Source organism: Suricata suricatta, chromosome 1 (assembly GCF_006229205.1).
Source record: "Suricata suricatta isolate VVHF042 chromosome 1, meerkat_22Aug2017_6uvM2_HiC, whole genome shotgun sequence".
NCBI lineage: Eukaryota > Metazoa > Chordata > Mammalia > Carnivora > Herpestidae > Suricata > Suricata suricatta.
The window spans coordinates 156,183,712-156,199,973 of record NC_043700.1 but is presented as its reverse complement, the minus strand read 5'-3'; the positions used below and the strand labels follow the sequence as shown (position 1 = coordinate 156,199,973).

The window sequence follows — 16,262 nt, the reverse complement described above, 5'->3', positions numbered from 1 at the left end:
AAGAAAGGGTAGCAGGTAAGAAATGTGATCCATGTGGTAAGGAATTCGAGTTGAAGACATCAGGATGAACTTGTGTGGCTTAATATAGATGATAGTTGAATATATAAAGGAATATTTACAGATAGGTACACATACATGGCTCAGTTTACACACATATATTTCTTTGTTGTCAACTGAGGGGACTTAAACAATACCCCAATAGCAGTGAGCACATCTAGCTTGATTTCTAATACCATTCCTCAATAAAATGAACCAGGAATTTTTGGAGAAATGATTGATTCTAGGACTGGGCAGGAAATAGGCAAAATGAGCCTGGAGCATCTTATTGCCAGAAAGTTAAGGACATAATGTAAAAGAGCCAACTGAAAGAGCTTCAAATGGCCAAACTATTCAAACAATTTGAATAGTACTGGATTATAACCAAAAATATAAATATTCATGAGTCCACATTATATAAAAAAAGGATTAAATAAATAGAAGAGACAAATCTGTGCAGATTTCCAAAAGGTTTTATGTAGGTGCTCTGACCTCAAGAAGGGGGAGCACAACTTCCCATCCCTCAAATATGGGCCACACATAGTGACTTCCTTCCAGAGAGTACAATGTGGAAAAAAAAAAAAAACAGAAATAAAGAGTAACTTTACAGTGAGAAACCTGACAAACTACCTCAGCTATGTAAGCAAAGTCAATGTCAAGTCATAAATCCTGTTAATAATAGTATGTACCCCCAATATGATGTGTTGCAAATGGCCCTTTACTTGTGTGATTTTCCTCCCCCAAACCCATAACCCTGGCTTAAGCATCAGAAAAACATTACATTCCAACAGAGGGCCATCCCACAAAATACTTCACCCACACATCTCAAAACTATAAAGGTCATCAAAAACAAAGAAAGGATGGGAAACTATCACAGCCAAAGAGAAGCTAAGGAGACATGACAACTAAATATGAAATCCTAGAACAGAAAAAGGATGTGGGGTAAAAACTTAGGAAATCTGAATAAACTGGAATTTAGTTAATAACAATGTATTGGCATCAATTCATTAGTTACAATAAATGTGCATACTAATATATTAATAATAGAAGAAATTGGATGTGGGGTAAATGGGATGTTTCTATCCAATTTTTATGTGAATCTAAGACTAAAACTTACTTTTAAAAAAGGTCCATTTATAGAAGAAAAAACAAAGTCAGATTGGGAGAAAACACCTGCAGGGCATAGATGTGATAGAGACTTATATCCAAGCTACCAAGAACTCCCAAAACTCAACAGTAAGAAAACAACCCAATTTAGAAATGGGTAACAGATCTGAACAGACAGGTCACCAAAGAAGATATACACCACATGAGAAAACAATGAACATCATCAGTCATTAGGGTAATAGAAATTATTAAAACCACAATGAGCTATCTATCAAGGCACACTTACTACAATAGCTGAAATTAAGACTGACCAAAGCATGTGTTAGCAAACAAATGGAGGTGAACTCTCCCAGACTTTGGGAATACCTCACTCCTTTAAGTATTCACTCTAAAGGAAGCATATATGGATATGGTGTACACAAGAATGTTTACAGGATTCTGTGTTATGTAATAGACATAAAATTTTAAACAACCAAAATATCCTTTAACGGGTGAATAAAAAATTATGGTAAAACTCTACAACTTAATATTCCTCAACAGTAAAAGAAAGGAACTATTGATATATGCAACAACATGGATGGATATATGCCTCTGGTCCTTAATGATACAAGGAACTTGCTCCCAAGCACACTGTTTAATTCAGCTGGTATTTTTTCCAAAATTAACATTTCTCAATGAAAAAAGCAATGAGCTGATGAACACTCTGGCACAAGCTTCTCATGTAATCACTGACCTGTAACAAATGGTCCACAGACCGGCATCAGTTTCCAGACACATTGTGAGCAGCGCTGTCTAGATCACACACAGATGTTCTTTTAACCTCTCGAAGCCTATCCTCATCTGTATGATGAGAAAACTGCTCGGAACACCTCAAACAATAGTCTGATGCTCTGATGAGCTAGAAGCTTGCAGACAGCAGGTACCAATTAATTATGTGCCACTGCATTATGTAGATAGTGTTTTAAATAAAGCCATATGTAAAAATAAAATGTCACTTTTTATTTGTCCAGAATGCTTGTTTTTTATTTAATATTTACTTTGAGAGAGAGAGACAGCGAGCGAGCGCGCATCCACGTGAGAGTGAGGTAGGGAAAGAGAATGCCAAGCAGGCTCCACACTGTCAGCATGGAGTGTGACATGGGGCCTCCATCTCACAAACTGTGAAATCATGACCTGAGCCAAAATCAGTAATTGAATGCTTGACCGACTGAGCCCCAAGAATGCTTGGTTTTAAAGTTAACTGAAATTAGGGGCACCTGGGTGGCTTAGTCAGTTGGGCAGCTGATTTCAGTTCAGGTCATGATCTCACAGTCCACGAGTTCGAGCCCCGCATTGGGCTCTGTGCTGATGCCTTAGAGCTTGGAGTTTGCTTTGGATTCTGTGTCTCCCTCTCTCTCTGCACCCCTCCCCCCCAGTCAAGCTCTGTCTCTCTCTGTCTCAAAAATAAAATAAACATTAAAAAAATTTTTTTAAATAAAAAATAAAGTTAACTGAAATTAAAAAGTTTGTTTTCCAGTGAAATTCTTAACACCCAAAATGATTAACTTCAACATTAAGGGTTCATAACAAAAATGGCCCTATATTTAATATTAGCTGATATTTGAATAGTTATATATAAACTATACAATAACATCTATTCTTTTATCAGAGCACACCCTCCCAATCAGACACAGAAATGAAGGAGTAACAGTATTATTTTCATTTTTTCCTACTCTAGTAATAGTTTAATAATTCATAAAACTGTTCACACAAATTTAATTATCTTTTCTTGTTCATGTCTGAAGAAGAGCTTCTTTCTCTAAGAAATTTACATTTTATAATCTTTCCTTTGAAATATAAGAAAGACATCGAGTCTCCTGAGTTACATACGCAGCTTAGACATTCTTTAAAAGTTATTTTAAAAATATTACAAGTTAACCATATATTCCATAATACACATCCTTGCTATTCATATATTCCTTTAAGCAACATTCAAGTATTTTTGTGCTTTGTATGTTTACATTACTTCAGAACCTATTTTCAGCTTTCAATAAAACTGTATATCTATAAAGATTTCTCAAATATTTAATAAATGAGGCAAAACAGCCATTATGAAAATATAAACAGCTATTATAGCTTTTTCATCTATCATTTTTTATGCATTTCCAGTCAACCATCTCATTTCCTGTTCTTTAGGGAAGCTGGTAAGTTTTTATCTTTGCAATCTCAACACTGCTGCTTTCTCAGCACAGCGTAAGAGTCCGTATAGCGCAGGTTTTCTGAACACACAGTATTCACTCGGCCGGGTCAGGTGTAGCAGTGAACTCTGATAGCGTTGGTATTCATCATTTCCAGTTATTTCAACTGCAGGACCACCTTCGAACACAAAGTCGGGGGTGGGGAGGAAATCAGGTTATTCCAGAATGATGCCAATGTCTGCTTAATGAAATGCTTTGAAATCTCAGAAGAAGGGCCTGGAGAACTGATAACAAGCAAGCACAATGCACAGTAACAGATGGTGCGTGCCTGCCAGGATCCACAGCTCAGAATCAATTAACATTTATATCGGGTTCTACCACACACCCTTTCAGACATTAACCTCATCCAGAAGCAAGCCAGGCTACCAGTGGGGTTACCTGGCATGTGGACCAGTCATCATGGCACTAAAATGAGTATCTGCAGAGTATAGAGGAAAGCTGAGTGGAGCAGGGTTTAAAAGAGGCTAAGAAGGTTGACTGGTGGCAAGAGAATGTGGTTAGGATATGTGACATTAATCACAGATTTCAGATCACCACAGAAAAAACTGAGCAATAATGAAAGGAACATACATATACAAAGATAGTTATTTTTCTTTCTGATGCAGCAGTTTTTACTGTTTAAGTATTTTTCTCATTAAATAAACTCTGGGAATTGCTCCTGTTATTTAGCCAACTGCTTGTAAATGCAAAATTTGTAGTCATTCATTCATTATGTCTTACCTCAACCTGATCTTGTCATAACTACGAGCCATATTTTGTCTCCCATAGTTAAAGGATTATAAAAGTAATGTTATTTATCCAGTTAAATAAGACACTCTTTTCTTTAGGATCACAACTATTTATAATCATAAAAAACTCTTCAGAATCATAGCCCCAAGGTAAAATTTCAGTTTTACCAAATGAGCACTGGGGGGGAAAATAAAAAATCTAGCTGTGAGAAGAGCACTACTATTCTATCTAAAATAACTATTGGAGAAATTAGGCTCAAAACTAAGCAGTCAAAATTAAAAATTACAATTAATTTAATATCTAAAACTAGAGATGCAGAACAGATCAACAAGGTATTTTCTGTGCTTCACATAAAAGATCAGAAACAAAAGAAATATTAAAAGTCAACGATGGGTTTTTCTTCCATTGCTCTATAGGTATCCATCAGTCGAAACTCAAACATTTTAAACCACACAGCAAAATCAAAACAAATACCTTATTAGCTGCTTCCAAGGAATTTATTAGACTCTGCAGCTCTTCTTTACTCATTTCGACAGAATATGGCTTGACTTCACCATTTTCTTTTACGTCTAGATTAAGGTTTAAAAGTGGCATTTGTAATGTAGCAATCTTGTCACTGGACAGTGTAAGCTGTGTAAAATGAGGAAGATAGTAATTAGTAAGTCGTTAAAAAGAACATATTAAATACACATCAGAGTTTATTAATAATACAAGATTACTCCTGTTTGCTATCAAGTACAGGAAAAGGAGGAAGAAACAGAGAAACCCAAGCCAAACCAACACATAAATGAAGAATGGCAAGAAAAAAAAGGATGAATAGAGAGTATGTAGGCTGAGAAAAAAGGACAATAAATACGAATTTCATGGCAGAAGCAGAAATCCAGAGCAGAGTTACGGCTGGGAAGTACTGAATGGGTCCAATGCATCGAGAAACTGAGAATTCTTAAAATGTAAAGATACCAAGAGGATGAAAGTCCATGTACAAGGACACAACCCAGAACACTGGTAACCTTGTGAAATCAAGATGCTTATTCACAACCAGCCAATTCTCTACTCAATTATTGATACACATGTTATCAAGATACCACTTTCAATTAGAGCCACTCAGTAAAAACACTCAATATATGGACCTTACTTCCTATCTTCTGCCTACAGGAATCCTAGAAGAAATAAAAGAACCAAATATTTATGATCCTAATAATTTTTCAAACAAGCACCATGGCTTCATTGGCAGATGGCAAAGGAAAACTCGGATTCTCCTGGAATCTGAGCTAGAAAACTCCATAAAAGTGAATCTTCCAAGTTCCACTACCTTCAAAAATTTACTTATGCAATGAATGGTATGGAACGACTTTCCTAACAAACATCCTTAAAGTTCACCCTTGGCATGCACACACTATAGAACTGAATCCTCACATACCTCCCCCATTCTCTCTTATCATATCTGAGATTTAGAAGTATCAAAGATGGTCTATGTTACGGATAATTCTCTTCTTCAGTGTGCCCAATAAGTGGTTTCTCAGTCTATGCTTGAATACCACCAATAATGAACGTGCTACCTCAAGAAGAGGTTAAAATAATCTTCAGATACTGATAGGTGTTAAAGCATATTCCTTAGGTTGAATGCAAACTCACCTTATCGCAACCTATGTACCTTAAACCTATCCCTTTGTCCGAGCTTCGGAAGCCACAGAACATACAAAAATTCCCTCATCCACAGAGATGATTTTTAGTCCTTTAACCAGAACTATAATTTTTCTACTAAGTTTTTTCCTTCCCAGATACACTCCATGGATATATGCAACAACATTCCCCAAGTGTTTGAATAAAACCTTCATGATTTTAAGTTCCTGTTCATTCTTTTCTGGTTTGGTTCTAATTTAAGTATCTCTTAAATTTAGCAGTCAGAACTGTTAGTATTAATAACTAAATTAACTAAAAAGTGAAATGAATAAAAACAGAATTAGAACTATCCATTGTTTGAAACATTGCATTTCTATCAACAAAACATAAGACTGATTCATCATACTGCTGACTCAAGCCACATTTGGTAAATCAAAACAACTAAATATTCTCATACATATTACTTTTGGCATATCTCTCATATCTTTTTTATTAAATTGGTTTTATTTATATAAAAATTCTCTATCTAGGTTATCTCTGCTTAACTTACTGTGCTTCATATGGTTCATTGGGTAATTTGCTATAAAGTAATTTTAAGCTTTGATTGTATTATATTAATATGTAATGTATTTCAGATTTGATGAGCATAATATTCATAAAAATGTTGAAGACTGGGCCAAAACCAGAGCCACAGAGACCTCCCCCTGGATAACACAGATACATCTGGTTTTGGTTGTTTATCCAGCTATAACCCAAGTAACTGTGTTATTTTTCCACATTTTTCTCCATTTTATCCACAAAGACAGGATGAGATACTTTATCCAGGATCATGCTGAAATGAGGAAACACAATGTGTTTCAACACAACCTCCTCATTTAGGTCGACATATCCTATATAGCATGGAAAGTTGGCCTGAAATTGCTCTTTATTAATCCTATTGATCGTGAGTCTCTTTTTCAAAATGATTTTTAAAGTTAACTTTTAATAACACATAGATTTTCCCCTGGAAGCAGAATCACATTTACCAATCTCCAGAAGACTATAGTAAAGTCTAGAAAGTTCTAGCCAAAAATATACATTGAATACATACTACTCCATTAAAAATATTTAATGATTTACAGCTCTAGTTAATTAAATTTTTTATCAATGTAATGTTATTATATATTTTTGGACCTCTGTACCATACTTATGGCTAAAGAATGTAAAAAATGAAACATAATTTTTGATATTATATTCTTAAAATAACAGAAATTTTAGATGTATATTATATAAAATAATAAATATTTCTTTCTATTCAAAACAATGAGTGCAAAACATACAGGCCTGTAAACAGATTCTCACCTTTAACTGCCAATCAAAATCCTGCAACTGTGCAGAAGAAATATCAACTATTTCTTCTAACAGAGCCTTCTTGATTTCATCTTTCCTACTTTTCAAACATTTCATGATAGCTTCTTGATGAAATGAATGCAACTGATTCAACTGTTGAAATATCTATGAAAATAAAAATAAACAGAAAGTAAATGAAAGGGCCTTTCTGTTAAAAATGTACACATACAGCTCCATTCCCCTTTCACAAACCCTTTAAAATGATAGTAAAAGAAAAAATAAAAAAGAATACTTCTACCTAGAGTAAGATGAAAATGTGTAACTGACAAGAGATTTTCACAAATGTTTCCAAACCCGGAAGGTCAAGGGCTGACTGATGAAGTAGCATGAGAGCAAAGAATACTAACGCTGGTACAGCTTTGTTACTATCACACAATGTGGCCTTTAAGAAGTATTACAAGAAACAGAGAATGGCAAAAGGACCATTCCACAGAAAGAACAATCAAAAACTTGTGTGCACCCAATAAAACAGCTTCAAAATATATAAAGTAGCAAAACTTGGCAGAACTAAAAAGAGAAGTAGATAAGTCTAATTAGATTTACTAGATTTATAAACAGAATGTTAACACATCTCCGGTAACTGACAGGAAAACACACAAAACAATCATAAAGATATAGAATCAAAAAATACTATCTTCCTTTATCCTAATTGACAGAACATTACAATCAACAACTACAATATATACTATTTTCAAATATATGTGGAACATTCATCAAAATGAACCATAAGACATGCCATGTAGCAAATCACAACAGATTTCAAAGGACTGCAATGAAGTTATGTTTTTTTTAACCACAGTACAATTAAACCATAATTGATAATAAAAGATTTGCAAATATTGAACATTATACAACATAGTAACATAGTACCAAGGAAGATATAAAACCAATCTTGCATAAGCTCTTTCAGAGAAAAAGAAAAGAGAAAAAAATACTTTCTAATTCATTTTATTAGATCAGAATAAAACTTGACACCCTGACAAGGGCATTACAAAGATAAAAACTATGGGCCAATATTACTCAAAAACAGATGCAAAAGTCCTAAATAAAATATTGGCAAATCAAACCAACAGGTACATAAAAACATAATACATCACGACCAAGTGGCATTTATTTTGGCAATGCAAGGTTAATTTAGCATTTAAATATCCAATGAAAGACACCACATCAACAAAATAAAGAAGAAAAAAATAACAAATTTAAGGGAAAAACATTTAAACACAATTCAATATCCATTAATGATAACAATTCTCAGCAAAGTAGGAACTGTAGGAAACTCCTTTAATCTTATAGTATAGATCTATAAAATCACAGAGCTAACACAATAAATGAGAAAATAGTGAATGCATTCTTCCTAAGGTCAGAAATAAGACACTGTTTTTTGTTTCAACACTGTCTTATAAGTGTTAGGCACTGCAATAAGGTAAGAAAAAAATGGATATTAAAAATTTTTTAAATGATTGTACACACAAAAGAAATCCAAAAAAAAATTTTTATAAGCCATTAAATAAATTTGTTTAAATTATTGGATATGGGGTAAAGATATAAAAATTGTTTCTATGTACCAGCAATAAACAAGTGGAGAACAAAATTAAAGAACATCAAAAATATCAATTACTTAAAAATAAATCTAAAAAAATATTTGCAAGACCTCTATATTGAAAACTACAAAATATTAGAGAAACTGAAGTAATCCAAATAAATGGAATGTTATTCCATGTTCATGGATTGGGAAAATTAATATTAAGACAGAAATTCTTTCCCAAATCATCTTAGAGATTCAGTGCAATACCCATGCTGTGAACTTAATGGTGTCACCTCAAAATTCATATGTTGAAATTCTAATTCTCATTGTGATAGTATTTAAAGACGGGGCCTTCTGAGAGGTAATTAGGTTTAACAGGTCATAAGGGTAGAGCCCTCATGATGGGATTAGCGCTCTTATAAAAAGAAACAGAAGAAAGAATGCTTCCCTCTCCAGTTGCCTTGTGAGAAACAGCAAGACAGCAGTCTGCAGCCATGAAAAGGGCTCCCGACAGGGAATCAAATCAGCTAGCACCTTTATCTTGGACTTCCTTACCAGCCTCGAGAATTGTCAGAAATCAATTCTTGTTGTTTAAGCTACCCAGTCTATGGTATTTTGTTATGGCAGCTCAAGTTGACTAATACTCATCAAAATCCCAGCAGGGTTTTTTGTTGTTGTTGTTGAAATTGACAAGCTGATCTTAAATGAACATGGAAATACAGAGGACCTAGACTAGCCAAAGCAATCTTGAAGAAGCACGGAATTGGAAGTCTTCTATTACCAGATATCAAGACTTTATGTAACACAGCTCTAATTCTACAGTAACTAAATGCAGTATGGGGAAATACAGACAAGACTACTGGAATAGAATAGAGTCCAGATACGGACCCATACATACACAGCTACCTGATTTACAACAAAGGCTGCACAGAAATTCTATGGGGCAAGGATGGTCATTTCAATAAATGGTACTGGGTCAACTGGCTGTTGATATGAAAAAAATGCGAACTCGACCCTTACTACACACACAGATATGAATTCAAAATGCACCAGGAACATAAATGTGAGAGCTTTTATAAAAGTGAGAGCTTCTACTAGAAAACTAACAAAAACATCTTTCATGACTTTGTCACACGTATTTGTTAAACACAATCAAAAGAAATGTTGACAAAACTGGACATGATTAAAAGTCAGAACTTCTGTTCACAAGAAGACACCATTGAGTGAAAAGGCAAGCCACATAACAGGAGAAGATATTTAAAATACGTATATCTAATCAAGACTTTCCACCCAAAATATCATCCAAATCAAAATGATGAATATATATAATTACATTTTTTTAAGTGAGCAACAAACATGCCAGAATAACTTTTGACCAAGGTATGAAAGCAATTCAATGGAAGGACACCCCGTGACCCTGTAATTTCACTTCAAGATATCTATCCTACAAAACTTGGCCAATATGTGAACACACAAAACGTCAGTAGAAGCACTATACATAATAATGAAAGAGGCAAAGATCTAATGGGTCATCAGGAGGAGGCCAGAAAAATAATTCCTGCTAATCCCTATCATCAAACATTACAAGTGGTTGGTTAAAATACAAGAACCAGATCTACATTTAGCAACACTGATAAGTCTAAAACACATTATCTCACAAAAAAATTACAAATGGATAAATATGTTATCAAGTTACACATTCAAACAGCTCAAATAATAGTATTACTTAAAGAGGTAAACATTCCTACAACATGGAATACAAAACACCAACAAGTAGTGATCTCTTGGGGAAGGATGACATGCCTGGTAGTATTTAGGTATATCCATAACGCCTTGTTTCTAAAACAAACACACAAACCTGTAATACATAAAGTAAAATGTTACCAAATGTTTGTGATAATGGGAATGTAGGGATCAGTTACCTAACCTTCTTTTTCTTCTATAGGATTTAAGCATATCACAATTACAAATATAAACAACCAAAACAAAACTAAAAAACCAGAACTTCCACAATCAGATTTGCCTACTCACAATTATGATGTTTTTGTTGTAATATAACATACACTTACTGATGATGGCTCTTGTATGATAAAGACCAACTTGAGAAAAACCTGAACACTACTTATTATTTATTATAAGTTATAGAAATTTGGAGTGAAGTTACCTCTTCATCAGGTAAATTTTTACCGACTACAGCTTTGAAAAATTTGATAATATCTTCTAGAACATTCTTCCATTCTGTCGAATCCCAAACACTGTGATAATCCTGGTAGAGAGGATAAGCTCGGCCACAAATGCCATCAATTATTTTATGAAGAAGCTGGAGAGAAAAGGAAATAAGTGAATTATAAGTGAACTTATAAAACAGACATCCTCCTTGTAGGAAACAAATGTTGTTGGGAGAAGCTCATGGGACCTGCGAGAGCAGCTGATATTGAAATGCCTATTTTTAACATTCTCATTAATTAAAAATTAAAGCTCCAATAAAAATCCCAGACTTTCTATAATTTTGTCCACCTTCAGAAGCTAAAAAAATTTCATAGACACACTGTTGCTTCTCTTATAATTCTGAAAGGAAGATGGTGAGTATAAAAGTTTCACCTTGAGATTCCTTAGACATTGTATTTATACCAATGATAAAAAAGTATGACTTTCAGATCAAAGGTTTTTTGCAGATCTATAAATTTCATTTTCCCTTGCCTCCATTTTCACAGCATTCATACTCACTTCTTTTGGACTCCAAGAAAGTCGTTAGGATCTTTCTTTTCTTTTTCTACATTCCTGGACCACTATCCTACCTTAGTATCAACAACAAAAATCCTAACACACATATAATGAACATAGTGACTAAGACTGAATTTTTGAATAAAACTGTCTAGTTTGAATCCGAGTTCCACTACTTAACTAGTTTTATCATGTTACTTAAATGTTCTGGGCCTGTTTTCTCATGTGTAAAATGAGGATATCATTTACCTACATTATGCTGTTGTAAAGATTAAACGAGTACATGCAAATTAGTTGCCACGTTCCTGGCATGTAAAAAACACTTCCACGTTGCCATCCGTTGTTATCATTCTTCTTATTGTCATTATTATCACCGTTACTACCACCACCACTACGTTACAGTACTAGGTTCCATGTCTTTAACACGTTAACTGAGTACTTACTATGTCAGCTCTATTCTAGACAAATGATTAATATGGTTTTCTTTCCCAGGGGATATTTGTGTCTTGTTAAAAGAGTATTTGAACCCAAATAATCTGGAAATCTATTTTAAGCAACAAGTCTTCCAAATCTTTTCCCCTGGACCATATTCCACTCCATATTAAGCAATAACTCTTTCCCTATCACACCACACATATCAGAACAGACATAAGCAACTGGTAACTCCACTTCCAAATGATGGCTAATGCACTCTATGAACAAACCTTTTATTTAGCATAAATCAACCAACATTCTCAATCTGAAATTCATTCAAAATTCTCTATATATACCCCATGTTATCCCAAACCATCCCTGTGCTAAAGTAAAACACAGAACTCAAACTAAAAAAGTGCTATCTTTTGGAATATAAATGTTTATTCATTCATTCATTCATTCATTTGTTCATTCATTAATGATTTCTATGCATACATATGAACTATGTAATGAGCACTTCACAACAATTGTTAAACAGGTTAGTGGAGATACAAAGCAAATTTAGCCATAATGGCTACCATATATGGAGCCCTGACTGAGTACCAAGCACTGTGCTCATCCTCACTACAGCCCTATGGGGTAAGGCTCATTATTATCCCCATTTTACAAATGAGAAAACTGAGGATAAACAAGATTAAGGTGCTACCATATCAGAGCTTTAGTGCATTAGAGAAAGAGAAACATAAATACATAAATGCAATTTAGAATGAGAGGAGCTGTATTATGTTTTTATAGACAGTACAAAGAAGCACAGAGAAGAAGGGAAAGGGCTGCTTTTAGAAGGATAAAATGAGGGTACCATCAACCACATTATGTTGTTGTAGTACTTGGCCACTGAAATAGGACAGAAGGGCATTTCTAGTCACAGGCGACTGCATATGCATAGAATGAAAGTGTACAATCACATGTTCAATTTGAAAAACAACAGGATCCAGGCTGGAGAGATGAGTGGAGGCCAAATCATAAAGGGCCTTGTATACAGTGTCCAGGGTTTAATTGTTTCAACAGGGAAGCAACCTATTCACATATTTACATTATGTTTCCATAAATTTTCCAACAAGTTGGGAGATATAAGAAGAGAAAAGGAAAAAAGAGATGGTGAGACCAAAGGCCACTTGCCTACTCTTTACCAGGAAGAAATTAGATGGGGGGTGGGCAGCTAAATAGTTGCGGACACTCAAAATGGGGGCAGTACAGAGGTAAAAGAGACTGTGAAAAGGAGAAGGGACCAAGGATGATACTCAGAATTTTAGGGTGAGTGGGTAAATGGTGGTACTCCAAACCAAAAACTGAGGCTACAATCACAGGAAGACTAGTACCAAGGAGAAAGACAAATTTGGCCAAGGACACACTGAATTTGAGGTACCTGGGGTGTGTCTAAGCAGAAGCCTGACACTCAAGGAAGAGATTTTTTTTTTTGCTAGATGCAAGGATCTAGGTGTTATCAACCTACACGGTGAGAAAGAATATGGGCCTTACTAAGAAGCAGGTAGAAGGACGACAGGAGCAGGAAGCTAATACAAAGACTCTCGGTCAGCAGATCAAAACATATGTTCCACCTTTGCCACTTACTAGTTGATAGCCTTGGACATGGTACGCCAACTCTCCCTGCTGACATTTCAGTTTCCTCACTTGTAAAATCACAGACAAGAGTTAAGATAGGTTTTTTCTGACCCTGATAAGAATTAAGTAGGTTTATTCCCTTCAAACTCCCCCACGCTTTCCCCATTGTAAATGGAACAGAGGAAAAGAGAAGTCTTAAATGTGGGGCTTATAAAGGCTGCCTACCCCACACCCGTGTATCACATCATGTAGGCTAAGCGCCCCCTCCCCCACCTCCCACTTCATGCATTATAAATGGAACACCACTGGGACTTGCTCAGAATCGCCTATCATTTACAATGAAGGCCAGCCCACTAAAGGTTGGAATCCAGATAACTGGCCCCGCCCATGATTAAGCAGAGTTCAGTATGCGTTGATTCCTTCCCTCAGTGAACACTGATTTAAGAACCCACGTTTACATTCCCTCAAGAACTGGGAATGTAAAACAAAGTATCCTGCAGGAGTCCAGAACAAGAGAGAGACCAGAGTCAAGCCAACCAGTCAAGAAGTTGTGTAAGGAGGCCTGGACTGTTGGGGAACAGAGGAGATGGGAGTAAACATACTTATTTATTAATTACAATTCAACGTATTAATTGGCTGATTTCTGAGGACAAACAGAATCTCGGCTTCCAGAGCTAATGCTGAAGTTCAATTCTGCATATACTGCTTTCTTTCAGGGATAGGCAAATTTCCTTCAGGTCTAAGATTTTTTGCTTGAAAGTTCAAAGGGGAAAAATCTCACTTCCCAGTCAGATTTTCCTCCTACAGCAACTACTGGGTTTTCTCTTCCTTTCACAGCTCACAGTCAAGATACTGTTAGATGTAATTACTGCCTCCACATTGCATTTTTCACACTCAAAACTGCCAATGCCTTTGGTATTAAGGCTAAATACACAAGCGTGGCATATAGACTCCAGCGGCCACCTGGCTTTCTACTCACCTGTCCAGCCTTAGTCTCCCTGCTCTGCTTCTCCCTCTGAATTTCAGCCTCCAAGAATTAGAGCAGGTCCTCAAAGCCCAGAGAGGCTGATTTCCTTTTTCTAGCCCTGTAGCTGCTATTCCTCTGCCTAAAGCGTTCTCTCCCTTATAGCCTGTCTATTCCTCCTCATCCTCTGGAACTCAACCTAGAAATTCTGATACTCCTTTTCCGGAAAGCCTCTCCTTGCCCCTTCTAATCTGGGTTGCTACCTGTCCCACAAGCTCATTACGGGATGATTCAGCTTGGTTTCCTTATGAGATACAAGCTCCACCAGGGAACGGGCTGGATCTCACTCACCGTTTTACCTTATCCCATCTGGGCATTCAGCACAAGGCCGACCTAAGTGAAAAGCTGGTGGAACAAATGAACGAAGCTCTCTCCAGCTCCTTCCAGCCAAGTTACTTCTCAGGCTCAAGGTTTCAATATACGTGTCACCTCCTGGGTGAAAGGACCACGCTACCGAAAGTAAGCTGCCCAGTTATTGGCAGTACTTACCAATTTGTTTTCCGCAGCCCTCAAGGGGGCAGGGCGCGCTTCTCCGTGTCCCCAGCCTGTCCCCAACACCTAGCACTGTACCTGGTGCGCAGGTAGCATTCGGGCGGTGTGGTGTATGAATGAATGAAATGACACGCTGCACAGCACCGGTTGCACGGTGTAAGATTTTCAAACACTAGGGTGGCGACTCCGCTCCCCAGCCCAGAGTCAGCGGGTCCTGCGACCCGCGCGAGGGAGCTGACTCCCCGCCCTCCCCACCCAGGTGCCAGCAGAGCCGGCGAGTCGGCTCGCCAAGCCCGGCGACGACGGGCAGCTCCAAGCAGGGACGTGGAGGTGGCGCCAAAAGCGTCGGCCTTCTCAGCTCTCCAGGGGAAGCAGGAGGCCGTGCGCCCGACATCACGCCCCTTGCCCGTCCCTGCCCTGGGCAGCCGGGGTGGGATCAGCCGAGGCGTCTCCATCAGACCCGGCCAGCCCTGCACGCCCGGCCCCCCGGAGCCCCGCCTGCCACGCCGCCCGCGTCCGCCTCACCTGCGGGCCCAGCTCGACTGGAAGCTTCTGCAGCCGCCACAAGGGCGTCCCCTCTTCCGGCTCCATCCCAGTACCAAGTAGGAACCTAGTCACATGACAAGGCCCGGTCGCGCCTCGGAGCGGCGGCTCAGCCACGTGACTCGGGTGGGGCGGGGGCCGAGCTAAAGACGCAGGAGCTCGCAGGCGCGTGCGCAAAGACACAGCCAACGCTTTCCCTGTAACTGAGGAAAATCCCTCTTCCGCGTGGCGTAAATTTGCTAAGCACACTTACTGCATTGAAAGCAAATTTGCAAATATCTCAGGCAGCTTCCAACTTCGTTCAGAGTTCTATCGAACTGTCTCTGCACTCTAGAAAAACCGTCTAATAAGAGTAACCCTATTTTGGGCTCTGGGCTATTGCCCCGGAGGCTTGGCATGTGTCTCTTTTTACTAAAGTTTTCTAACTTGGAAGGTTAAGTGAGGTTTTACTTGTGTACAAGATTCTTTATATCGATTATCCTAAGAAGATGGTACTATTTTCATCTGTTTCCAAATAACAAATAAGACCAGGGAAGTCACTAGGATAGTCAGATGTAGCAAACAAAACTAGAGAGCCCAGTTAAATCTGCAATTTCAGATAAGCAACGAACAATATGTTCTTATAAGTGTCCCCTAATTATTGCATGGGGAATACTTATACTAAGAAATTATTCCTTGTTTAAGTCAAACTCAACTGGGCATTCCATGTTTTACACAACTCTCAAAGTCACAGGAGCTACGAGGCACAGCCTAAAGTTAAGCAGAGTCAGACTCAACAGCGACACTGTTAACGTTG

General features: G+C 37.3%; 1 protein-coding gene across 1 annotated transcript; it reads right to left on the bottom strand.

The window, feature by feature from the left end:
* Nucleotides 1-2,702: 2,702 nt before the first annotated feature.
* On the bottom strand, nucleotides 2,703-15,556 carry COMMD8 (COMM domain containing 8). Its single transcript, XM_029946279.1, has 5 exons — nucleotides 15,449-15,556; nucleotides 10,811-10,966; nucleotides 7,074-7,226; nucleotides 4,584-4,739; nucleotides 2,703-3,498 (listed from the first exon to the last, which is right to left on the bottom strand). The coding sequence occupies exons 1-5, from the start codon at nucleotides 15,512-15,514 to the stop codon at nucleotides 3,478-3,480; spliced, it is 552 nt and encodes a 183-aa protein (XP_029802139.1). The 5' UTR covers nucleotides 15,515-15,556; the 3' UTR covers nucleotides 2,703-3,477.
* Nucleotides 15,557-16,262: the final 706 nt, after the last annotated feature.

Bases quoted from the DNA above. Each gene is read 5' to 3' on its own strand.
- COMMD8 (XM_029946279.1), bottom strand. From the start codon at position 15,514: ATGGAGCCGGAAGAGGGGACGCCCTTGTGGCGGCTGCAGAAGCTTCCA. The intron at 4,740-7,073 runs GTGAGAATCTGT...CATTTTACACAG, and splicing joins ATTTTGATTGGCAGTTAAAG to CTTACACTGTCCAGTGACAA. The intron at 3,499-4,583 runs GTATTTGTTTTG...TTGTGTTCGAAG, and splicing joins CCTTGGAAGCAGCTAATAAG to GTGGTCCTGCAGTTGAAATA.